This window comes from Nyctereutes procyonoides, unplaced genomic scaffold (assembly GCF_905146905.1).
Source record: "Nyctereutes procyonoides isolate TBG_1078 unplaced genomic scaffold, NYPRO_anot_genome, whole genome shotgun sequence".
NCBI lineage: Eukaryota > Metazoa > Chordata > Mammalia > Carnivora > Canidae > Nyctereutes > Nyctereutes procyonoides.
The window spans coordinates 8,519,339-8,546,547 of record NW_026575020.1 but is presented as its reverse complement, the minus strand read 5'-3'; the positions used below and the strand labels follow the sequence as shown (position 1 = coordinate 8,546,547).

General features: G+C 38.1%; 1 protein-coding gene across 9 annotated transcripts; it reads right to left on the bottom strand.

Annotated features, from left to right (window-relative positions):
• LUC7L3 (LUC7 like 3 pre-mRNA splicing factor) lies at positions 1-27,209 on the bottom strand. Of its 9 annotated transcripts, XM_055322599.1 has the most exons (12): positions 26,940-27,189; positions 14,787-14,853; positions 11,704-11,743; positions 10,373-10,517; positions 9,870-9,944; positions 8,764-8,868; positions 7,249-7,410; positions 6,576-6,859; positions 5,579-5,739; positions 2,034-2,174; positions 1,823-1,928; positions 1-478 (listed from the first exon to the last, which is right to left on the bottom strand). In XM_055322599.1, the coding sequence occupies exons 1-12, from the start codon at positions 27,036-27,038 to the stop codon at positions 445-447; spliced, it is 1,419 nt and encodes a 472-aa protein (XP_055178574.1). In that variant the 5' UTR covers positions 27,039-27,189; the 3' UTR covers positions 1-444. The 9 variants fall into 9 exon arrangements, with proteins under 9 accessions (XP_055178574.1, XP_055178593.1, XP_055178566.1 ...); XM_055322618.1 differs by lacking the exon at positions 2,034-2,174 and having other exon boundaries at positions 26,940-27,191; XM_055322591.1 differs by having other exon boundaries at positions 1-1,928.

Sequence of the window (27,209 nt, the reverse complement as noted above, 5' to 3'; positions counted from 1 at the left end):
TTTGTAACAGAAAGTCAGAGATACTTTATTTTCACTTCTAAATCCAAAGGCTAGGTATAGCAGAGTTGTAAAAATGGAATCCCACTTAGTCTGATTTACACAAATACTAACGTTTAATCCTGTTTTCAAAGTCCAAGAATGAAAACTTGCAATTAAACACTGAGCAAGCCACATGTTTAGGTAATATTTCTTAAAAAGTCTTAAAGAAAAAAATATGATACAGGACCTAAGTTTTCAGTGGCATATATATGCTATCAACACATGTTCTGAAATCTGGTAAGGTCACATCAGTCCTGAATTAATTTTTAATTAAAAAACAAAACAAAACAAAACAAACAAAAAAAAAACAAAACAAAAAACAACTAACTGAGCTTTATACTTTTTCTATGCCACTATAGTTTTCTTTCACCTCATTTTAATGTCGATCTTCACTTTAAGCCGTTTTCAGTTTTCTTCCAAAAATCTTCGAACAGTAGTCCTACAATGCAAAATTTGGGGAAAAATGATAATTAGACGACATGTAAAAGGCAAATTTTTATGACTAAGTGTTGGCCCAGTCACTAACTGCTAATTAACATATGTATATGGAATGTTTGTATTCTTTTTAATTCTCAAGGCATCAGTGTGGACTTAAAGCCTTGTGCCTGTGTATGCTTGCCTATGTGTGAATGGCTCACACACGAACATTATAATATTGCTGTCCTAGAAGAAGAAAGCCATTGACAAACCAATTTGGTACTTCCTTTCATTTATTTTATCCCAAGCCACTAGCCCAAAGAATGAATAATTTATAGGTTTTAAGAACTCTTATAAAACCTAACTTTTCATAGTTCTTTAAAAATCCAAATTCATTCTATATGATCCATCAGATCTTTGTGTTTCACAGATTGGAGGTATCTGTCCTTGCTACTCACTGCCGCTTTAAACGTATCAGCCAGTTGACTACTTCCTATGTACCTATGGCTGACTGCAAATGCTCCTACACCGTAGGAAATATTAAACACATACCTCTTTAAAGACTTGAGAATTGCATTGAATGTAACAAGGCGAATAATATGAAGTGTTTATTGTATTTAAAATTCTTTAAAGATATCTAATTCTGGGCACCACTGCATCCCTACATATAGTTGAAAAAAAATTCCATTCTGTTAACATTTGATTTAAGTTTTCACGCAATACACAAAAAACCCCTCTGTGCTTCTTGTAAAGAACAAAAAAGATACACAACAGTTAAGCGTAAAGATCACAGGCAATAGCATTCAAACATGGATGTGGGTAGAGAAAGGAGTACCTGGCATGAGTACCTGCTTAGTTTGACTGAATCCTTGATTTTTAATTTGGCTTTTCATGGGCCGCTCACAACACCAACGCTGTGTGAGGTATGGTAGTCAGCTGCAATAATTCATAAACCCTACACTTCCATCAATCCAATGCTACTGGCTCTCGAGTTACAGAACAAACTGCATTAGAATGCAAGGCAATAAAGCAAAAAACTAGAAACATCCTTGACAAAGAAATACTAGCAGTTTAATTAAAACAAAGTAGTCCAACATGTGCCTCAGAAATATTTAAGTTTTTAAAGCATATGTCTCTGCCAATGTACCAACACAAGATGGACTTAATACCAAAAAGAAAAAAAAAAAACAGTTCAACCTTTTTATTAAAAAAAAGAAAAAAAAAGAAATGACAGCAAAATCCCTAAAAAAAAGGATAATTAACTTTTCAATGGCGACTATATTACAAACGTGGGCAATAATTTCCAAAGAGGCACACTAATGGGGGCACGAGTCTGCTACAAAATAGCTGAGACAAAACAATGTACCTCAAAATGTTTTGCAGGACTACACTGTCTTTTCCTTCAGAAGATGCTTTTGTATGTCTTCTTACTCGGCTTAGCTCCATCTTCATCTGTGCATACTTACGCTGCACTGTCAAACAGTAACAAAAAGCCCTAATCAAAGTGAGAAACAATACACTTACCTCTGTCTGATCTGAGGTCTTATCAGATCAGTTTTAATTGGACTGAGTGTCACCTTCAGATTTAATGTCTTCACTGGTCCCATTGACCTCATTCTTAGTATCACTTTCCTTTGATTCAGTGTTTGTGTCTTCACTCTGTTTTTCTCGACTACTGGACTTCACACTACTTTTTTTATCATCAGATCCCCTCTTTTCTGCCATAAAAGAAGACATTGATCGTGGATTTTAAAGTAAAATACAATACATACATGACATTTTGAAAAGTGAAACAATTGAGAGAGAAAAGACAATTATTTCCCACAGACTGCAAGTAACACAGTTTGGTCAATCTATTAAAGGGATAAAATTTGTAATTTATGAAAAGGGATAAAATTTGTAATTTATGAAACAGGGAGAGGGCTGAACTGGGAATTAAGAGAAAGCAAAAGGTAAACTGGAGTCAAATTCTGTCCAACTGGTGAAAAGCTATTAAGTACGGGCAACTCCAATGACTGCAGGATCTAAGATTTAAGTAAGTTTCAAATTGCGTAAGGAACATCAAAACGCAATGGGAAAGGTATGGAAGATAGTACACAAAAACTGTTCACATGAAATAAATTATGAAGGTAAAAAAGTAAAAACAGTAACTGCAAAAGGTGAAAAGCCGAACACTTAATGGGCATGTTTCTCCAACTATAAATTTTTTAATACAAAAGATTACTTACATATGTACATATTTGAATACCTAAAAGGAAAAAGCCCAATGAAAGAAAGTGGATCTCAGATCTCAATCCAAGTACTGAACTTTGGTGCTTTGCTAAGAAAAGTAATATATATGCCATCTCAGAGTTGTTTTTCCAAAAGAAGAAAAATAAAATTCAACTCAGCTGTGAATAAAGAATGGAAAAAGTAAATCTCAACTTTTTCTCCCACTGTTTTCCTTGGAATGGTAAACCTCAGACTAGGGGCAAAAAGTGGTACACAGAGCAAGTATATTCCAGCCTTTTCAGTTCCAAGTATTGCCTAACAAATGATTTCTACAGAAAATGTTAATGCAAACTACAAACTTTGTGGAAAAATTATTTTTCCCCTTAAAATTACGTTAAGAATAGCTGGTCTAGCAGAGTAGTTCATAGACAGAAAGACGTTTTAAGAGAAGCACAACCCTCTACAGATTCTAGACAAAGTTGTTAAGACACAACAGCATGTAACTGGGAGAGGGATGGTAATGAAAACAAAATATGGTGGTGGCAGGGGGCACTCATTCAAAGAATGGAAGAACTGAAGAACTTATGTGAAGGAGCATATTCAGTCCATAAGACTTGCAAAATGCACACGAAGCAAAGTCCAAGTGGCTGACTGCAGGACTTGCTCCATGTCTGTCCGTCGACTTATGAGAACTGTGCCAGTACAGTGTGCTCTAACTGACCTTGCGGGAAAGTCCTCCCTTTGTGCCTTATGGGCTTCTCCGGTGCACAGGTAGCTTCAATGAAGAAGAGTCGTCTTGTTGCCCCGTAGAGGACTAGTAGTCAGTCCAATAATCTTATCTTCTGCCCTATGTAGATATGGTAGATCTTAATAGTCCTAAGGACATCCACAAAGTACGGTGGATTTCAGGGCTATAGATTAAAAAAGGAAACTCTCTTGACAGAGAGAGAACTCTAAATTGGTTGGTGTTAAGAAATATAGGTCTGTGGAAGAAACCACTTTTCACTGTGGAGTTGAAGTGCTTCCATCACAGCACCTGGAATAGTGAACTCTGCCTCTTGTGCCATTATCAAATGCTGTTCCTGCAGAGTTCAGGCCTTCCGTCATTTATATACCTAGGAGAGCCTGAATGCCTACATGCATTTTCAAAAGTCAATAAATTGTATCATTTCTAAAAGAGATCCCCAAGTTTAAGACAAATCTATAATGCATTCCCAATCTTTCAAGGTGGACCTGATGCAGAGCTTTTCTCCAAATTAAATCTCTCCCTTCCTCTGTACCTCACCAGGAATAATCCTTGTTTCTCCATAAACCAAACACAGTGCAGCTTATTTACTTAAGCAAATGTTTTAGTAATTCTATGATGTCATTATTACCATTAGGATTTTATTATAGCTCAACAATTCAGGACATCTTTGTGCTCTATCCAGAAATGACACAAACATGTCTGTTTTTAGTCAGGCCAGAGCCATTTACTGCTCATCGGATCACAGACAGTTATGAAGGCTAGCTAGCTTTTGTTCCCGAGAACAAATCCAACTATTTTAAGTGACATGAAGTATGGTATAGCAAAGAGCTTTAGTTCTTCTCAAAGACAAATGATTAATTTGATCTCTGACATTCATTGTCTGGATCTTGAGATTAGACCCTTCACCCAAAAGATACATTATATTAAAAAAGTCTTTAAAAAAGGCTGGGTGAAACTTTCTTAGGACTAATGTCAAATCAGTTAATCGTTTGTAGCAATTGTGTGTTGAATCACAGAATTAAGTTCTAATCTTAAAGCTCATGACAGTAAGTTTAATTTGCTCCATGTTGCAGAAAAATCCAAATATATGTAAATATTTTTAAAAGAAAAGGTATACCTATTTGAGGAAGAATGAAAGTGTAAGACCAAAAGTGTCCAGTGTTTGTGCTGCTAGTTCTCTAAGTCTAACAAAAACCTATGTCTGCCCCCCAAAAAAAACCCACAAAAAAACAAAAACCATAGAATAGTTCCATAAAAGAAATTAAGAAATGGGTGTCACATAAAAGTCCAGTTTAATAAACTCAAAACACAGCAGCACATATGTTGGGTGATTGAACATGGACACAGAGAGCAGAACAGGATGGAACAAGGAGAGCCAAGAAAATTAGAAATAGGCCCTTGCTCTCATTCCTAAAAACCATGCAAAGCAGAACGGCCCAGTCAATACAAAATGAAAGATGCTCAAAGAATCTAAAGAAAATACAGAAAGGAGATCCTGATGACTAAAATAATTATCTTTCAGTAAAGACTAAGCTAAAAGATGAGAATATCCATGTGAAAACATGCCGAAGACAAAATGAAAAAGTCCATTAACAGTGCAGTGAATAGTGCATTCCAGCCATTGGAATGCCACAGAAAACCAAAGGGAAAAGTAGAAGGGAAAGAGCATGTTGTTTCAATAGAAAACACGGTTAAGACACAGGTAAGGTATTCAACTTCTGCAAACTCAGAAGTTAATTACAGAGTTAAATGAAGGCTGCACATGAGGACCAATGCAACACAGCACACTTACTCTGCAAGACATACTATGGAACACACAGCAGATAAAAAAAAGGTTGCCAATAAACAAGCTAATAATTTCTATAGCCTAATAACCCTGAAAGGTAATGCAATACTTGGAAAAGTAGGGATAATAAACCTTCAGGTTAACAAATGAAGGATGTGGTTTTAACGTGTTCTAAGGAAACACCAGGTCAACAATCATTCACACAAATCAGAGCAGAAAAGGGGAAAATAATGCCTGTTTCCTACTGAATGGTGTTTGTGGTAAGTATAAAGAATATAGTTTGAAATGGAACTCTGCCTGTGCCCAAAGAAATGTGAGTGGGGACAAGAGTGTGAAATAGTCTCTTATTAATGAATTAAATTTTTACATAAACTAACCTTTCTCCTTGGATTTTCTATCTTGTTCTCTGTCCCGACTTTTGCTCCTATGCTTATAGGACTTTCGATCCCGGCTTTTTGATCTTCTTCGATCCCGACTACGAGATCTATGCTTTCTTTCTGATCTATCATGGCTTCTGCTTCTTCGTCGATCTCTACTTCTTCACAATTGAAAACAAAAGAAAAACAACTTCAGCTGATGTTACAATGAGAAAAAAAAAATCTTTCGACAATTATACACCGTTCATTAACAAGATCAAGTATCCTTAAAAGGCAAACAGAGTCCACTAATACATATTTACAGTAGAAATCTTAAGAATTGAAAATTACTGAAAATCTAAGTTTAATTTCTCAAATAGTACTTAGTAATCATCTTTTTTTTTTTTTTTTTTTTTTTGAGAAAGAGAGGGCAAGCACACACACAGGTGGGGAGGAGAGAGGGAAAGAATCTTTAGCAGGCTCCATGCTGAACATGGAGGCCGATGTGGTGCTTTATCTCATGACCTGAGCTGAAATCAAGTCAGACGCTTAACTGACAGAGCCACCCAGGCACCCCTATCATTGTGCTTTTTAAAACTCTTCAATCCCAACTCTTAAACAGTAAAATGGATTTCATTTTCCATATTTTTAAAGAATTACAAAATATTTTAGTTAGGTTCTGCATGATGTCATCCAAAGCAAAAGTAGGTAACTTTACCAAAGTGACTTATAATAATTTAAATGTCTTCTTAGAATCAGTGAGAATAGAATCACTTAAAGAGTCCATCTGGTAACATGCACATCCTAGGAAGAGTGCATCAAACCTCTTCAGACTGGTGGGAAATAAAAAGAAGTTGCCTTGAAGATAGACTGGCTTACTGATTCTACTCTCATACTCCATCCTAATGCCTGACAATACTTAAGAACTTCCCAAGTACCACAAAGATAACACTGGTAATTGCTACTGTTCAGGGCATAGTCGTTACACACTAGGCACCGTCCTGCATGCTCTATATACCTGCTTCGCCTTCTTTCTCTACTTCGCGATCTCTTGTGGTCCCGAGACCTGCTGCACCTTCGGTCTGAAGTTCGGCTTGAATGCCGACTTCGTGAACGACTTCTCTTTCTTCTTTCTCTGTCTCTTGCCCTTTCTTTCTCTCTTTCCTCCTCTTCTCTCCGTCTTTTCCTTTCTCTCTCTTCTCTTTCTCTCTCCCGCTCTTTTTCTCTTTCTTCTCGTTCTTGTTTCTCCTTTTTTAAACGCTCATCACGATCAGGTTCTTCAGTTCTTTTTCTTAACTTTTCCTGAAAGAAATCAAGTTTGATTTTTATAGAATACCCTTAAAGACACTATCAAATAATGGTTACCTAATGTAAAGCATGTGTAGATCAACTTACGGAATTTCACACCCTAAAAGAAAAATGTAGAAATTCCAACACCATGTTTGTATGCAAGATGTTATTACTTGAAAGTCCTTAGGGATAGTCTCCCAAATTCCTGACACAAGAGAATGAAGAAAATAAAGTGCTCTGATAATTTGATGGACAGTAAAATTTTATAGGGATCATCAGTTTCAAATAAGACACAGAAGCAAAATATCAACAAGAGACCTATGTCTCTATGTGATCAATTTTTAGCCCTCCTAAAACAGAGAATTAGCTGTGGCTAAAGTGCATGCTTGAAAGAAACTTACTTTTAATTCTTCTACAGTAGCTTTAATTTTGGCATAGCCCATGTGCTGTTTTCCCATCAAATGGTCATCTACCCGGGACTGGGCATCTCCTACTATCAAAAAGGCTCCACATACTTCACAAACTTCCATTTGTTTTTCTTGGGCAGCAAAACTTTCAATCGTCTAAAATGATAAATCAGTTTATTAGAAGAGCATCTGAGGAAGAGAGAACAAAATCCAAAATAGTACTTAAAATCTAGAATAGATTTCTAATTCCATGTATTTCCCCAAAACACTAATATTGAGCAGCAACTAATCAACTTTTAGAGTAAGGAAGCAAGGCAACAGCAACCAACTTTCTATATTAAGAAGAAGTGTTGAGACCCCATCACTCAACTGTAATGAATGAATTGCTTACACCACCTTGAAAAAGGTTAACTGTCTTTCAGAAAGGTACCTATTCTAGTCCAAATTCATTTCTTAGGTTCAAAAAGGCTAAAGATGTGCTCTAAGTCAGTAGAGCATGTGGCTCTTGATCTCAGGGTTGTGAGTTCAAGCCTACAATGGGCATAGAGCTTACTTAAAAAAAAAAAAAATTGGGGCAGCCCAGGGGGCTCAGCGGTTTAGCACTGCCTTCAGCCCAGGGCCTGATCCTGGAGACCCGGGATCGAGTCCCATGTCAGGCTCCCTGCATGGAGCCTGCTTCTCCCTCTGCCTGTGTCTCTGCCTTTTTGCCTCATCTCTCTATATATACATATCTCTCTCATGAATAAATAAATAAAATCTTTAAAAAAAATTGTTTTCCCCTAAAATGCTTAGGAAACTGAATTCACTAAGCATAATCTGTACATATCCTATTCAATATCTAGGAACCAATGGCCAATTATATCCTACCATCAATATCCAAAACATACATATTACATTCTCTAATTAATACAAAAAAAGTAGAAAATACTTTGAGTATACCAATTTTGAGCTAAGGTAAATATGTACGGGGTAATTTATTTTAACAAGAAAATTAAGGGGCGCCTGGGTGGCTCAGTCTAGCAACCGACTCGATTTCAGCTTGGGTCATAATCTCAGGGTCATAGTGGGCTCCCCACTCAGTGAGGAGTCTGCTTCTTTTCCTTTCCTTCTTTCCCCACTTGCACGCTTACGCTCTAAAAATAAATATATCTTTAAAAAAAGAGAGAGAGAGAAAGACCAACCCAGGCCCCAATGAATAGTCATGATCTAAGCCATGGGTTGGCACGTAGCAGCTAGAAGCTTGCTTTTGTAAATAAAGTTTTATTGGAACACAGCCACATTCAAATGTTTATGCATTATTCAAAGCTACTTTCATAATATAAAGCCAGAGCTTGGTAGCTGGCAGGGACCCTGTGGACTGCAAACTTAAAAGTTATTTACTGTGTGGCCCTTCTCAAGATACAATTTGCAGCTCTTGATTTAGAACATTAGAAAACTGTTAAATAGGAAGAGGTCCTAGTAATTCACAGCTAAACAGCCGGGATAAATCAAAATGAGGTTGCTACTCACCGAGGTTGTGGACCTAAGCAATTCTCTCTCTTCTTTTAACTGTTCAACTAATTTCATCATTCCCTGGGCTTCTTCTACTTTTCCTTCAGATCCTAATTCTTCAATCTAAGGGAATTAAAAAAAAAAAAAAAAAAAGGCAAAGCAGTCAAGACTCCTTTCTAACCAACTATTCAAGTATTTTTCTGTTCTTCCCCAAACTTCGTTAGCCTTTCGAGTTGTTTTGGGTCTCTCGTTTGGTTTTGTTTATTGAAGTATCTTTGGGTTAAATCAACCCTTTTTATTACAGCATTAATAAAGTATATTTGACATGCAATAACTACATATTTTTAAGGTGCACAATCTGATAACTTTTGACAACCATGAAACTAACCCCTTCATCTAGATAATGAACAAATGCATCACCCCAAATCTTTGTAGTACACCTCTTCCTTGAGCAACTACTGATCTGCTGTCACTATAGATGTTTCCATTTTCTAGAATTTTATATAAATGGAATTATGGGGAAAAAATGGAATTATGTACTTATTCCTTTTTTTTTTTTAGTCTGGTTTCTTTTGCTCAGCCTAATTATCTTAAAATTTACCCTCAGTATTACATGTAGTTGATTCATTTTTATTAATGAGCACTATTCTACTATACATCATAGCATTTATCCATTCACCTACTGACAAACATTTGAGCTGGTTCCAGTTTAGGGATTTTGCCAATTATGAACAAAGATGCTATGAACATAGATATACAAGTCTGTAAACATATGCTTTTGTTTCTTTTGGATCAATATCTAGGACTGGAATGATTCATGGTGGATCTTTTTTAACTTTTTAAGAAACCTACTCTTTTTCCAAAGTGGTTATGCCATCTTACATCCCACCAGCAGTGTAGGACTGTTCCGGTTTGCCCACATCTTCATTAACACTTGGAATGGTCTTTTTAATTTTAGCCATTCTGACAGAGATACAATAAATATCTCATTGTGGCTTTAATTTATATTTTCCTAAAGACTAATGACTTTGAGCAACTTTACATATATGTATTTGACAGCCCTGTATCTTATTTGGTTAAGTGTCTATTCCAAATATTTTGTTGTTCATGTACACAATTCTTACCTGTTGCAGGAGTACATCAATTTTATCTGTTAGAACCTGAATTTTTTCTTCATTTTTGCCTGTTGGGCCAGCTGCCTATTGAAGAGATAATAAAACGTATTATCATAAATAAAAAACAAATACTGGGCTCCCTGCATGAAGTCTACTTCTCCCTCTGCTTATGTCTCTGCCTCTCTCTTTCTCTGTGTCTCTCAGGAATAAATAAATCTTTAAAAAAAAAAAAAGTTAAAATGTTGTGTCACAAGGATAGTAACCCAGTAACCTTCATTTTCTGGTACTCAATTACATATTTTATTAGTTGCTAATAATTAGGAGAAAAATCTAAATGAGTAGCAAAATGAGTATTACTAATAAAGACTGGAAAAAATGAGTTACTTTTAAGTTTATGTCATTCTAGAGCACAAATTATTGAACCTGACCACAAGTTTCAATACTAGGGAGGTCTCTGGGTCTCCAGAGAACAAAGACACTTTACAAAGACTACAAATTAATTTCATACTCACCCCAGAGGACTGCTGGTTTTGAGATAATGCCAAACGAGCATGGCCCCGTCTAATTCTACGTTCTACTTCTGCAAGTAAGCTTTGTAGGTATCGCAGAAAATCTCTCTCATAGCCAACCTTCATAAAACGAGAACTCTTCTCATACCTGGTTAAGAACAAACAAGAATTTCTTTCTTTCCAAATCTTTATCCATTATAACTCACATATTCTATCTTAACTAGTCTTATAATATAGACTGTTGCATTTACTCTGAAGAGTAAACCGGGTGCATAAGTCCATTTTTTTTTTAAGATTTTATTTATTCATGAGAGACAGAGAGAGAGAGGCAGAGACACAGGCAGAGGGGAGAAGCAGGGTCCATGCAGGAAGCTCTCTGTGGCACTTGATCCCAGGACTCTGGGATCACACCCTGAGCCAAAGGCAGATGCTCAACTGCTGAGCCACCCAGGCATCCCTAGAAATGGACTTCTTGGGCAGCCTGGGTGGCTTAGTGGTTTAGTGCTGCATTCAGCCCAGCGCGGAATCCTGGAGACCCAGGATCGAGTCCCGCGTTGGGCTCCCTGTGTCTCTCATGAATAAATAAATAAAATCTTAAAAAAAAAGTTCCATTTCTAGTCCCTTATCCAACCTCATAAAGGGAAGGCAGTACTTAGTATTATGTGTGGTTAAGAGCATGGATTTTATAATATGGAAAATCTAGGTGCTTGAACACCAGCTCTATCACAATACTGGATCTGTGACCCTAGCCCCAGGACAAGTTTTATTTCTAAAATCAGGACTGATAAAAAACAAATATAATACAGGAAAAAAGCTTAGCATTCAGCAGAACTTACACATATAATATGTACTCGTATGGTACATATTATTATGGTGCTCATATTCAAAAATGATTGTATCACTTTTGTAACTATGACTTTCTACCACCCCACCTAATGAATAATAACCTCAGCAAGACATTCATTTTATTTTTTTTATTTATTTTATTTTTTTTAAGACATTCATTTTATACTAATTCTAGTTATTTCTTCAATCCTTGTCCCCTTTAAACTAAAGAACAGGGGCACCTAGGTGGCTCAGTGGTTGAGAGTCTGCCTTTGGGGATGCCTGGGTGGCTCAGTGGTTTAGTGCCTCCCTTCGGCCCGGGGCATGATCCTGGAATCCCGGGATCAAGTCCTGCATCGGGCTCCCTGCATGGAGCCTGTTTCTCCCTCTGCCTGTGTTTCTGCCTCTCTCTGTGTCTCTCATGAATAAATAAATAAAACCTTTAAAAAACAAAACAAAAAAACAAAGAACTACTAAGTAAGGGGAAATGACCAAAAAAGATAACTTACTGTTTTCGAAGGTTTTCATCATGAATTTTTTCACATGGACCTGGGGGGGGGGGGGGGAAGAATGAGAAATATGGTTGTAGAAGTTATTGGTGATGTTAGCCTTTTCTCGCACCAAAACAAGAAGTTCTGAGAGAGAGAGAGAGAGAGAGAGAGAGAGAGAGACCCATTTTATCACAGAATGATCTGTATTACCTAAATTGAGCCACAAAATAATGTGCCCTAGTAAACACATGAAAATCGTTCTCCTCAATCTTTAAGATCAGTATAATGGAGAACAACTATATGGTAAGAAAAGAGAAGAAAAAGGAGGTAATGGGAGGAAAGAAATTGTACCCAATGTCACCTGAAAAAACCGTGATGAGGGTGAACCAATGGTCTACCACTCATCTTTTACTAATTTGGGGCATCCACAAATGAAGCCAAATAAGTACAAGGATGTTTGAGCCCTACTCCTTCCTATTTCCAGAAGGCAATTTCATTCATGTCACTTATGCCTTCTGGAATATACTTCCACATTTCTAAACTATTCAGTTTTTTTCTTGGTTTATCTTAGACATCGAAATTTTATGTCAAAAAAGTTTTTAGATTAAATAAACACTTTATATTTTGACTGTGCAAGAACTGTTATCCGCTGAGCCAAACAAAAGGGGCATTATGACGACTTAGGATATACTTCATTTTTCTGTTGGAATTTTCGTTTATTAGTTTTTTGTAATTCTGAACTCTTCTCAAACACTTTAAAGTCAGCTACAGAGATTCTCTCAAGATTCCAAATCTATCAGATAACCAGCTTCAGTTTTGCCCCTGAGCTTTCTATTCTGCTTTGATCTGGTCTCTGTATTTTCTAAACTCACTACTAGTAAGAGTTGTCATCTTGAGAGGTTCCTTTTCTGGTCTGTATTGGATGAAGTTTACTGGATCTCGTTTTTCTCCTTGGTTTTATACCCATGTGTTGGTGGAGTTTCCGGAGAAAAGAATCATGGGAGATTAATTTGTTGAGATCTTGCATGTCTGAAAATGTCTTTTTTCATTCTCATACTTTGAATGTTTGGCTATATAGCTAACCTAGGAATATTTTTTTGCTCAAAATCCTGAAGGTGATTCTCCAAAGTCTTCAAGCTTCCAGTGTTGTTACTGACAAATCTGAGGCCATGCTGATTTATAATCCTATGTGTCCCTGTCCCACCCCCACCACCCTGAAATTTCAGTGGTATGTCTTGGGATGGATCATTTTTCATCCTTTGCGCTGAGCATTTGAAGGACACATTCAATCTAATGTCCTTCAGTATTGCAAAATTTTTAATGTCCTTCCTTCTGCTTTCTCTAGAACTCCTAATTAGTGTTGTACTGATAGAATTTCTTCAAATTTTAGTTTTTTCTGTCGGATCACCCAATATTCCAGAAAATTTCTTTGATTTTATTCTCAAACTTTTACACTGACTTTATTTCAGACTCTTCAGTCCTATTTTCCAAGAGCTCTTTCTGGTTTTTCAAAAGTTCTCTTTTTATAATAACACCCTATTCCTGATATCCTCTCATATTTCTCCAAAGATACTAAATTTAGTTAAGACTTTTAGTATCTTAGGGCACCTGGCTGACTCAGTAGATAGAACATGCAACTCCTGATCTCAGGGTCAGGTGTTCCCATGTTGGGTATAGAGATTACTTTAAAAACAAAAAATTTCAGTATCTTTTCTTCTACTTTCCCTATCATCTCTAATTCCACTAACCCCCCCCTCCCCCTGTTGATTTTGGCTAATCTATTGTTTGAAGGTTTCCTTCAAATGTCTAAATGGTATTCCTTGGCTGGCAAATCACTTCCAAAATCTAACTGGAAGTTGGTATGCACAGGCAGGGTTTGTCAACTATAATGGGCTTTACCACAGGAAAATCAGCAGCAAAATTCTTTTAGATTCCCCAAGGGTCAGTACCTGTAGATCACTTCTCTGGAACTGTTCACTTTCTCTAAAGAATCCTCTTCTCTTCTGCCTGGGGAAAAACATCTGGCTGTATCCTTCTAGGAACAGGGCAGAGGAAGGGAATGGGAAAACCCCACTATTAAGAATATAGACTTAACTCTCTTAAGAAGTCTCATTTTACTCATTACTGCCCTGTGCTGTGTCTGGAATCCCAATATCTAAATTCGTCCAGCCCCAATGGGTTTCTGATGCTCTAGAGCAAGCATCATGCTTAATGAATTAACTTCTCTTTTATATTTCTAGAATGATACTAATTATATACCATCCTTGGGAAAAGAAAATTCACTCAATTTTTTTATCTTTCTGTGGTTCAGATGAACTACAGTCTCGGTCCAATTTCTATAGAAAAACACCCCCTAGTGTCTCCTCAGGGGCAAGGGTAGGAGAGGTAGAATCACGAGATGCACAGATATTAAGAGTCCCTTCAAGGACATCTGGCACTGCCTTTTTAGTTGGGAGAGGTTTTTGGTTCTCACAGTTGAGAGGTATTATTGGCATCTAGTGGGGCCAGAAATGCTACTAAACGTCCTACAATGCACAGGACAGCCCCCCTAAAACAAAATTATCCAGTTCAAAATATCAAATGTCAAGGTTGAGAGATCCTAAACTAGACTAATTTTTCATTTTCAGCCCCATGATTCAACTCTGACTGCTATGGTACCTGGTGCCTCCAAATGCTGAGCCTGTCCAGGGTTCTGCTGATCAAACACTCACTTCCTTTTATTATCCCCTTCTGCAGGCTTTTAGAGTACAGGTTTCTCTGCTCTGTTGAATCTGCTGCTACTCTTCCATCCGCTTGTCATCTTCCAAAAAATGTGTTGATATCTCTACTGTTATCTCCTCTTCTGATTATACCTTTTTCGTTTTTAAATTTTCATTTTAGTGGAGGGTTTTGGGAAGGAATGGAAATAGACACGTATGTTCACTTAAGCCACCATGTTTAACTAGACTGGCATTTATTAATACGTTCAAAAATCTAAGCCAGGAAGAAAATCATTTTATCAACAAACCTTATATATAAGAGAAAACTTTTCAAAATTTATAAAGTACTAGTTTTTATTTTACATCATACTTTGATAAAGGCTACACAGAAAATTCACTTACCAAGATCAGAACGAGTGTTTGTGAACAATTCCGCAGGACAAAAACCACAGAGATAATATTTACAAACCTAGTGAAGAAAAACAAAGGTACTTAACTTTTAAGAATTGTTCAGCTTTAGAAGTATATTGGAAAAGGGTGCCAAATTACTACTGTCTCATTTCTTAAGCTTTTATCTTTTAACCAAGTAAGAACGATTTCATTTGTTAAAAGACGTTAATTTAGGGACTTTCAAACTCCCAGATTTTAGTAAAAAATGTGCAGGATGGACAAAGAGTTACTAATATTTTCCACTATCTACTTTTAATCACTGCTCTCCCCACATAGCAACAACAAATATGGAAAAGATACCCAGAGACCAAATTTTATTAAAATAAAAACAAAAAACCTACACTGTTATTATTGTTCTAAATTTATTAAAGACCAGAACCAATTTACAGATTAGGATTTGGAAATCACTATCTAAATTACAAATAACAGGGCGATCCCTGGGTGGCTCAGCGGTTTAGTGCCTGCCTTTGGCCCGGGGTGTGATCCTGGAGTCCTGGGATCGAGTCCCACATCGGGCTCCCTGCATGGAGCCTGCTTCTCCCTCTGTGTCTCTGCATCTCTCTCTCTCTGTGTCTCAAATAAATAAATAAATAATAAATAAATAAATAGATTTATTTATTATTTATTTATTTATTTATTTATTAAAAACATTTATTTAGACCAATCTGGATCAATATAAGATCCAGACTTTTTTTTAAGTATTTTATTTATTTATTCATGAGACATACACACACACAGAGAGAGAGAGAGAGAGAGAGAGAGAGAGAGAGAGAGAGAGAGAGAGAGAGAGAGAAAGAGATACAGGCAGAGGGAGAAGCATGCTCCATGCAGGGAGGCTGACAGGGGACTCGATCCCTGGTCTCCAGGATCACGCCCTTGGCTGAAGGTGGCGCTAAACCACTGAGCCACCCAGGCTGCCCAAGATCCAGACTTCAACTAACTAACTACAATGTACTGGATATTGTCACATACACCAGCACTTTACTGAGCAACTCCTGATGGGCTCAGGCTCCTACAGTAGGAGCAGACTATAATCAGGAAACCAACTTCTAATTCTCTCCACTTTCGAAACTTCTTCAGATCCATCTCAAGACTGCTCTAGTTGATATTTAATTCTAAACTTTTATTTTTTTAATTTTTATTTATTTATGATAGGCACACAGTGAGAGAGAGAGAGGCAGAGACACAGGCAGAGGGAGAAGCAGGCTCCATGCCGAGAGCCCGACGTGGGACTCGATCCCGGGTCTCCAGGATCGCGCCCTGGGCCAAAGGCAGGCGCCAAACCACTGCGCCACCCAGGGATCCCCGATATTTAATTCTATATACTGGAAACCAAAAACTGTTAAGCACAATTCTAAAGTGTCTCTTTCGTATAATACTTCATTGTTGAGGATTGGATGTTAGGACTGGATGTTAAATTTGAAATTATATTCTTCCTTAAAGATCAACTCTTTTTTTTTTTCTTTTTTAAAGCAATCTCCATGGGGAACCTGGCTGACTCAGTAGAACATGCAACCCTTGATCTCAGGGTTCTGAGTCTGAGCCTCATGTTGGGCATAGAAATTACTTTTAAATCACTTGGAGCAGAGATTACAAATCATCTCTACGCCTATTGTGGAGATCAAACCCCACAACCTCAAGATCAAGAGTCGCATGCTCTACTGACTGAGCCAATCAAGCACCCCAAAGGTCAACTGTTTCACACTTGAATATGGTTCCATAAACTGTGTCAAGAATTAAGGTAAAGAGCAAAGATTCAAAAATCAGGGGTGCCCGGGTGGCTTATCGGCTCAGGTCATGATTTCAGGGTCTTAAAAAAAAAATTCAAAAATCATATCTAAACAACAGATTTAGTTTTATATTAATATTATCCTGTTATACATAGCCATGTCAAGAGTATCTTTGTATCATTTTCTTTTCTTTAGCAGTTCTTCTAAATACTGTTTTTTTAAAATTATTCTTTGCAACGTAAACAGTATTCTTATAAATTATTAAAAAGATTCCTAAATGTCTAAATAGTTAATGTTCTTTCAAATTATGTCCAAACTTTCAGTGCCCATGTAACATTTAAAAATGCTATATACTGGGATGCCTGGGTGGCTCAGTGGTCAAGCGTCTGCCTTCGGCCCAGGGCAGGATCCTAGAGTCCTGGGATCGAGTCCCACATTGGGCTCCCTGCATGGAGCCTGCTTCTTTCTCTGCCTATGTCTCTGCCCCCCCTCCCCCGTCTCTCATGAATAAATAAAATCTTTAAAAATAAATTAGTTAAAAAAATAAAAAAAAATAAAAATGCTATATACTTTCCCAATTATCAAAAAGTCTGATTTGTTACACTGGGCACCCACATTAAGTGTATCACAATAAAATACCAATGCCAATATTCAATTTAAAAAATATTTAGGCATCTCTTTTATTTGAGGGAGGAGGAAAGAGACAAGGTATGCCATTTATCTTTCAGACTATTAACCCTGGTTTCAAGGGCTCAAAAATTAACAAATTTCCAATAACTGTAATAATTACATATAAGAGCTTAGTAATAGCTACTGCCAGCATTTACCATTATTTACATCTAAAAATTGTATGGTAATATAATTTAAAATTAAATTTAGTATACAGCACTCATAGGTATGAAACTTTACTATTGTGCATCTTATTTTGATTTTATTGTTTTTTAATAGCGTTCCTATTTATCATAACTAATATAAGACTACTATTCCTTTGTTTAAACTGTGTCAATCTTGGGATCCCTGGGTGGCGCAGCGGTTTAGCGCCTGCCTTTGGCCCAGGGCGCGATCCTGGAGACTCGGGATCGAATCCCACGTCGGGCTCCCGGTGCATGGGCCTGCTTCTCCCTTTGCCTGTGTCTCTGCCTCTCTCTCTCTGTGACTATCATAAATAAATAAAAATTTAAAAAAAAAAAGTTAAACTGTGTCAATCTCTAGGATCCTCAAAAACGGCTCATCACGAAAACAAGAGGGGCACCCAGCTGACTCAGTCAGTGGAGCATGCAACTCTTGATCCTGGGGTTGTGAATTTGAGCCCCATGCTGGGTATAGAGATTACTTAAATAAATTTAAAAAATAATAATAAAGTGGCCTTTAAGTGACAGTTTAATTTTAACAAGTAAAAAATGGCACTTCAACAATCACTTAATACTATGTGCTAAAAACAATTCAGGAAATCCAAGAATGAGTAAGCCCCACTCCTCAAGATCAGTCTAATGAAGACAATCAAAAACAAAAAATACAATATACTAGAATATATATGCAACACCAGGTACAGAAGTGATTTTAGTCAGGAATGTCTGGTCATCAGGTGGTAAAGCCTGAACTGGTACTTAGATTCAGAAGTAAAAAGACTGCAAGACATTCCAGTCATAAGGAAAACAAAAACAATATGTGAAAAAAGTAACAGTATGAAATGGGCATGGGTAAACATATACATAGACAACAAAGTGCAGAGTTTCAATTGGGGCTGACACCCACTGTGAACTACAGACTTTAACTCTGCTTCGGTTTCCTAATATTTAAAAAAGGAGACTATTTCACAGGAGATTATAACACTTTAAATTATATGCTTGTTACACTGGGAGAGCCGGGCAATTTGTCTGATTTTTACAATACTACTTCAGTTACTTTTTAAAAAATGGTTTTAGGCACTATATACACCAGGTAAGACATGCCTGCCAGTGGGCTAACCAGGTGCTACTTACAACTTAGTCCGATCACCCCATGTGAGACCAGGGAGATCAACCATTTGACCTGCCCTAAAGCCATCTAGCTATTTACAGAATCCAGATTAGAACCCACTTTTCTAATCAGGTTCTATATGTTCTTTCCATTCTTCAACACTCCTTAAGATACTACTGTAAGCACATCAAAATGTTACTCTACTCATTAAACTCTAGTTAATTAGATTGCTTTTTTTATTTAAGATTTTATTTATTTATCTGACAGCACAACCAGGGGGAGCTGCAGAGGAAAAGGGAGAAGCAGGCTCTCAGCTGAGCAGGGAGCCCGATGTGGGGCTTGATCCCATGACCCTGGGATCATGATGACTTGAGCCAAAGGCAGACACTTAACCAACTGAACCACCCAGGCACCCCTAGACTGCCTCTTTTAACCCACCCCAGGGACTAAGGATCTCTCTCTCTCTCTCTCTTTTTTTTAAGATTTTTATTTATTTATTCATGAGAGACCGAGAGAGAGAGAGAGAGAGAGAGAGAGAGAGAGAGAGAGAGGCAGAGACATAAGCAGGTCTCCCTCCCATGCAGGGAGCCCGATATGCGACTGGATCCCGGGACCTCAGGACCACACCCTGGGCCAAAGGCAGGCATTTAACCACTGAGCCACCCAGACATCCCACTAAGATCTTTTTTTTTTAAGATTTTATTTATATACTAAATAAACTTATTTATTTTTTTATTAAATATATATTTATTTATTCATGAGACACACACACACACAGAGGCAGACACAGGCAGAGAGAGAAGCAGGCTCCATGCAGGGAGCCCCATGTGGGACTCAATCCCGGGTCCCCAGGATCACGCCCTGGGCCGAAGGTGGTGCTAAACCACTGAGCCACCCAGGGATCCCCCACTAAGATCTTTAACTAAAAATACTAACAATCTTTTAGTCAGCAAGCCTTCACTAAATATCCATCATGGAGCTAACAATCGGATAACCAAGGTGGAAGGGGTAATAGGTACCAAGGGAGTGGGATAGCCAAGATTCTTGTCATTCATCTCCTGATAAATCTAAGGTAGCATCACTGATGAGAAGAGTTCAATCTCAAAATCATCCTTTAGTGAATTTACTACCAGTGAAGAAAAAAAAAATTAAGGAAAGTTTTTTTTTTAAGTTTTTTTTTTTTTTAACGTAATCTCTACACCCGATGTGGGGCTCAAACTCACAACCCCGAGATCCCAAGATCAAGAGTCACACATTCTACAAACTAAACAAGTCAGGTACCCCAATTAAGGTAGATTTCTATGTACCAACAAGGAAAGATGCCACAATAAAAATGAAAATTGTTAAACGTTTATGTTTATGTATTACATAATATTATATTGAGCTACCTATAGCTTTCGCATATATATACATACATATATACCCCCACACACATATATACATGGGTATATGTCTGTTAAGTTATTAGGACAGGCTCAGACACATAACATTTTTTTAAGTTTTCCAAGGGAATTTGTCATTGGGAGGGGATTCTACTTTTTAAAATGTCACTTAAAAAAAAAGTCACTTAAAATAAATTCCACTTTATTTTTTTTAAGATTCTTTTTTAAAAAATTCATTTAAGTAATCTCTACACCCAGCATGGGGCAGTTTATTTCTAAGTTAAATTTTAATTTTTCACAGTAAGCATGTCTCCTCTGGTGAAAAATAATTTTAGCGGTGCCTGCTTCTCCCGCTCCTGCTGCCCCCCCCCCACTTGTGCTCTCTGGCTCTCACTATCAAACAAAATCTTTAAAAGTAATAATTTTAATGATGCTAAACTCAAAGGAAAACATAATAAAATCAATTCCCTCCCAATATATTAATGGAATCAATCTTTAACTATTATTTAATGTAAAGAGGACTTAACACACACTGGAAAACAAGCAAGCATAAGTAACTCAGAAAACTCAGAATATTGCTGAGACCTCCACCGTTAACAAACTTTTTTTTTTTTTTTTTTTTAAAGCATTTACTCTTCAATTCTTCAAGGCACAATCCATTCTGGTCATCGATTTAGACCACTTCTGATCACAAAAGTACCTTAAGAATACCTTATTGATCTTTTATATACATTTGTAACAGATGAAAAACAAATCAGACTGCAAATTCTTTTAAAGCCTAAGCCATGTACCAATTTTTGGTCCAAATTGTGTAGGATAAGTTAAACTTATATTGCATTCTATTAACCAATATAAGTATATTTCTGTAAGCACAGTTACGCTGAAATGTTTTAAAAATAAGAAAAACATTGATTTTTGTCTTTCTACACCCACCTGAATCAAACAGTTCTCCCTTGAGCTAATCAAATATTTTCAATGCCGCCTGCATTATTTTTGTTAAAGTGCTTTCCCAAGTCAGTTGAATTCCTAGTTGTTTCTCACCCAACAGTCAGGCCAGATAGTTATTTACAGATCGTAAAGCCTTCAAATCATTAAAGGACATATAAATGTCTTTACAACTGTAATACGCTCTAACAGAACTGTAATACAGGCCCCTAGCTAAAATACTGTCTGTGGATGTCTTTGAGAGTTTCTCTGGTATTCTAAGTTACTAACAACCGTGGATACATTTTTGGTTCCATGAGATAACAAGTTCCATTTTATAAACACATCATCAACAGAATATATCTATTCAATTTCTACTTCAGGTAATCTAAAAATTCATCATGTTGACAACAGTCAATCTGATATTCAACCTCCTGCTTAGAAGTCTTCAATTGTTTCCCAATGTAATTCAATCCCAACTTTGAACAAGGCTTATAAAAAGCACTCAAACACAGATTCCCGACCATCTATCCACACGTCCTCTGCCCCAACAAAAACAATGACTCTGTTGTAACACTATTCAATTTTTCAGGCCTAAGATTTTCTCCAGCCTCTAGTAACATCTGTCTTCTCTCCCATTCCCTGGGGTCATTCCTACCATCCTTCAGGTCCCAGTACTTAAGGGTCACTGTAAGAGGCCTTTCCCAAGTACATACGCCAGTCTAGATTATTAGATGCCCCTCTAATGTGTGCTTTTCTAGACCCTATACATGTTGTTTTACAAAAGCACGTTTACTCCTTTATAATATCTGCCACCAGATTGATGATGCTCTTAAGCCAAATGCCTATGTTGTTATAGTGCTACATTTTCGTTGAATAAATGAATACAATAAATTTCCCCAAGTTACAACTAAGAAATGATGAGAAAACTGGGGGGCACCTGGATGCTACAGTCAGTTAAGCAGCCGACTCTTGGTTTCTGCTCAGGTGGTGATCTCAGTGTCATGAGATGGAGCCCCGTGACCCCTGGTCACAGAGTCTACTTAAGAGTCTCCCTCCATCCCTCCCCTCCAAACAAAATTTTCTCTTTAAAAAAAGAGAAATGATGAAAAAATTAAACATATTTCATAAAACAATGAAGCACTATTATTACTAACTTAAGCTACTCTCTCTCTTTGTGAAGAAATCAACTCTAATGACACACATTTTTCTTAAAGGAATCAAATATTAAAGAAATACCTTAATATTTTCAATGTGATGATAGTATTGTGGTTACGCCTTCTTGAAATCCTTGTATTTTAGAGATGTATGATGATGTCTTTAAAGCTTAAATGATAGATTTGCTTCAAAAAAGGAAAGGATAAGGAATATAGAGACAATACTGGCAATGTGTTGATAATGTTGCATTGGGTATGGTTACATAGAGAATTCATTATAATATTCACTCTACTTTTGTATATGTTTTGGGAAGAAAAAGCAAACAATAGTTACATACATATACAACACATAGACTGCTGCCAATTTGAAGAAGCCCAACACTTAACATGTACTACAGAATACGACCAGAAATGCCTACATTTCTGACAGAATATTTTGGTGACTCTGAATTAAATCTAGTGAAATACTTAGATGTGATGCACTATAATTACCAATTTTTGTTTTCAAAGTTTACAAGTAAAAATGTGGACAGAGCTTTAGCTTTTCCTTTCCAAATAGTTTTCAGTGTCAATGAAAATATTTGTTAACATCCTGAAGATTTTAGAAAAGAACATTTAGTTCAATTACCTTCCTAAATTATTAAATCTTCACCAAACAGGGGGCATACTTGAATTTGATAAATTATAAAAGAAATCTCATTTTGGATATTATCAGAATCAGAGGTAAGTCAACAGTTAAATAATTTCATTTCTGGGTTGAGATTTACAATGTAAAAACCTCTTTTTGAAGTACAAAGTTCCTGTTATATTATACAAAAGATAATGAAGATTCTATACCAAACTTTAAAGTCCCCTGCAGGGCAGCCCTGCTGGCGGTTTAGCACCGCCTGCAGCCCGGGGTGTGATCCTGGAGACCCGGGATCGAGTCCCACATCGGGCTTCCTGCATAGAGCCTGCTTCTCCCTCTGCCTATGTCTCTGCCCCTCTCTCGCTCTCTCTGAATGAATAAATAAATAAATCTTTCAAATAAATAAATAAAGTCATAAACAAACAAACAAACAAAGTCCCATGCAAAGAATAAAAAATAGGGATCCCTGGGTGGTGCAGCGGTTTAGCGCCTGCTTTTAGCCCAGGGCGCAATCCTGGAGACCTGGGATCAAATCCCAGGTCAGGCTCCCGGTGCATGGAGCCTGCTTCTCCCTCTGCCTATGTCTCTGCCTCTCTCTCTGTGTGTGACTATCATAAGTAAATAAAAATAAAAATAAAAAAAATCTTTAAATAAAAAAAAAAGAATAAAAAATAGGGGGCACCTGGGTGGCTCAGTGGGTTAAGTGTCCAATTCTTGATTTTAGCTCAGGTCAAGATCTTAGGGTCGTGAGACAGAGTTCTGTGCTGCGCTCAGTGCTGGGCATGGAACCTGCTTAAGATTCTCTCTCCCCTCCTCTGCCTCTCCCTCCTCTCATAAATAATTTTTTGAGGGAGAAATTCCCTACAATCTATTCAGCTAATGTGAAAGCTATTTATTCATGCCTTCTCTGGCAAACACAGAAATATCCCCAAGTGGACACTAACTGAAAGGTACTCACAAGAAGTAGTTAAAAATCACATGCTTTCTTCTTTGCTGTGGACAGAGCAAATAAACTGCTTTATGCAAAAATATTAATCTCAAGGAAATGTAAAATATTAATAAACAAGGCAGTAAGATATATGAATGAATCCTTGCAATAGTATTAAAAGTAATTTGACTTTAAGGGCAGCCCGGGTGGCCCAGAGCGTGATCCTGGAGACCGGGGATCAAGTCCCACGTCGGGCTCCCTGCATGGAGCCTGCTTCTCCCTCTGCCTGTGTCTCTGCCTCTCTCCCTCCCTGTGTCTCATGAACAGATAAACAAAACCTTAAAAAATAAAATAAAAGTGATTTGACTTTAGCTGAAAACTTCCTCTCAAATCTGGCTGGAAAGGCCTGTAAAACCCCAGTAAAGCACTTTCCAAGATTCAACCAGGATAGTGGTTCCGTATATACACCATTACAAACAAAGGAAAAACCAATAATTAGCATCACCGAAGCATCCTTCACTTAAAATGAAGCCTCAAGTGCTACTAGCTCACAACTAAAAACCCAGGTGTGTCAGGAAACTGTAGTGCACAAGCTTTAGAATGCATAAGAGGCCATTTAAAGAAAATCCTGATTTCCGGAGCTTTCCCTCAGACCTACAGATCATAATCTCTTATGGATGAGGTACAGAAATCTGCATTTAAAACAAATTCCACAGGGATCCCTGGGTGGCGCAGCGGTTTGGCGCCTGCCTTTGGCCCAGGGCGCGATCCTGGAGACCCGGGATCAAATCCCACGTCAGGCTCCCGGTGCATGGAGCCTGCTTCTCCCTCTGCCTGTGTCTCTGCCTCTCTCTCTCTCTCTGTGACTATCATAAATAAATAAAAATTAAAAAAAAGGGATCCCTGGGTGGCGCAGTGGTTTAGCGCCTGCCTTTGGCCCAGGGCGTGATCCTGGAGATCCAGGATCGAGTCCCACGTCAGGCTCCCGGTGCACGGAGCCTGCTTCTCCCTCTGCCTATGTCTCTGCCTCTCTCCCTCTCTCTCTCTCTGTGACTATCATAAATAAATAAAAATTAAAAAAAAAATTAAAAAAAAAAAAATTAAAAAAAAAATAAAAAATAAAACAAATTCCACAAGTCAGTCACAGACTTCCAAGAAGTACCTTTACCACTAAGGTAAAGTTTCCGTTTCAATTGTTAAACAAAAGAACTTCACCCAGCCGAAATAGCTTTTCCCATCTAGTGCAAATGTAGCAAGGAAATTTTTCAAGATTAGAATAGGAATGTAAAAATATTTGGTAATATCAGGTTGCAGTGATCCTGAAACCTTTACGGTATATGCTAGGGTTGTCCATTCCTCCAAGATTTTACCACTAACAACCAACAGCATAAGACTATGCAAATAACCCGGAAATGATGCCCTGAGCTTCCACAGCTTTATTATACCCTGGAGTCATTCAGTCATAGTTAGACTAGGCCATGTGCTTTGTTCCAGGTCAATACCAACCTCCTCCTGCCACCCCACCCCCACCCCGAGACAGATGTGAATATGAAATCGGTAATTGACTTTTTCAAATACTTGAATAGAGAATGAAGTGCAACCTACCATTAAAGGCATAAGAGAAGGATTGTAGCTGAAATGATATAAGACCAAGTTGCTATTCCACAGCTCCACTGCTAACTGTAAACCCAGGTATAGAAAGCAATGTGGCAGTAAAATACAATCAGGAACACAAAGTTTCAAAACCAAGGAGGCATAGATGTTAGACTACTCCAATTGATGACCAGGCAATCAAAAGCAATTTTCTCTTTAATCCAAATGTCCTAAATTATAATGTTCTTTTTTTTGCAAGGCAAGATGGAAAGATTCCTAAGTAGTAAAAAAAAAAAAAAAAAAAAAAAAAAACAAAGCACCTGACTTCATTCTGACAAATGCCTAGAAAGAGGGTCAAAACAAGCAACAAAGTTACTCATCTTCCTATTTTAACAAGCAGGGAGAAAAACCCAATGTCAAAATACAAAAACAAACAAACAAAACCAACAGGAAAAGAAAGGCAGGCAGGCTTTCCAAAAGCTTCCCCTCTCTTGAGGTCAGTGACAGATGTGTGAATTTGACCGCACACAATAAATTCTACCATAATCCTTCACGCTATTTTGGAATCAAGCAACACTCCAATACAGCTTTAGCCACTATTTGTTAAGACATGGAAAGGACTCATGTAGCACCTGCTTATTTTCCTGCGTTGCAAAAGAGAAATTTTACTCTGACCAAAACCTACATCAAAAAAAAAAAAAAAAAAAAAAAAGAGTAAGCAACTAGCCTCTTAAAAAAGCCTATCTGTAGTATATACATTTTGATTAGTAACTGCCTTTAAATTACCATGTTGTTTGATTATAACCGCAAGCTAAACAAAATAAAAAATCTACGCCTGTTCTTCAAGTTGAGACTTAACATAACCATAACGCTCCGTATTCAAAACACTTGAAATGCACTGGCTTCCGCAGAGAGTCAGTTCGACAGAATTGTGGAAGGTGAACAAGACTACCAATATTGGGTTTAGTTCTGCCACTTAACTTGCCAAGAGACCTCGGGCAGCCTCTCAAGTCTCACCTGTGAAACCGGGTTTCTATTTACCCCTATTCAAAAGGTAAAGAAGGACCAAGTGAGTTTTGCTCTATCCAAGTATAACGAACACTTTTGTTAGTTTCAGGTGTACAATACAGTGATTCAACAATTCTTACGTTTCTCAGAGCTCATCAAGATACGTGTACTCTTATCGAAGGAGTGTTTTACGTGAAAGAAAAAGCCCTTGACAACCGCCTACATGAAGGGCTTCCTAAAACGTCCTGCACCCCCCCCCCCCCCGCCGACAGTATCTGTAAAATCATCACGGGAAACCTTACCTTCACGTTCCATGACCTCTTAAAAATCTAAATTTCCTCACGGAAGCGTCGAAATCGAACCATTACTGAAGGGATAAACAGGGTGCCGCGATTTTTACCAGCAACCCTGGCCAGGAATTTCGCTCTCAATACGACGCTCCACCCAAATAACGGAAGAATTTATCTTTTTTCCCCCCCGTTTCATAACGAGGCGAAAACTCCAGAGCCTCTGAAATGTAATAAATTCCTTTCCCGCGTTTCCCTGCCTCGTTAAGGTGCTCTTCGAGCGTGCCAAGGGCCCTCCTGGACTTCCCCAACACTAAAGCAACAACAACAACAACAAATCATCCTCATCCCCGGACCCGGGCGGGCTCCTCCCTCGCCGCCACAGGATCAGACAGTCGACCCCGCGCGGCCCGCGCCCCACACCGCGCCGCCGGCCGGCCGGGCCCCAGCCCGCGCCGCTCCCCTCCCCCACGGCGCCCGGGCACAGACCCAAGGCCCGCGGGACTTACACTCTCGTGGTCCCACCGCACGTTGCTGCGCTTCTCGTCCGGGGCGAGGTTTCGGTCCCGGCCCATTAACTCATCCAACAGTTGCGCGGCCGAAATCATGGTGCTTTCCTCGGGCGGCTGCTCCCACCAGCCCTGGCACCCGCCAAAGGAAACGCCGGCGACACGGTCGCCAACCCTTTCAGCCCGCTCGCAGGCCCAAAAGCCTCCTCTAAAGAGGAGCCGACAAGACAAAATGGCCGCCGCGCGGGCGCCTTCCCAGCATGCCGTGCG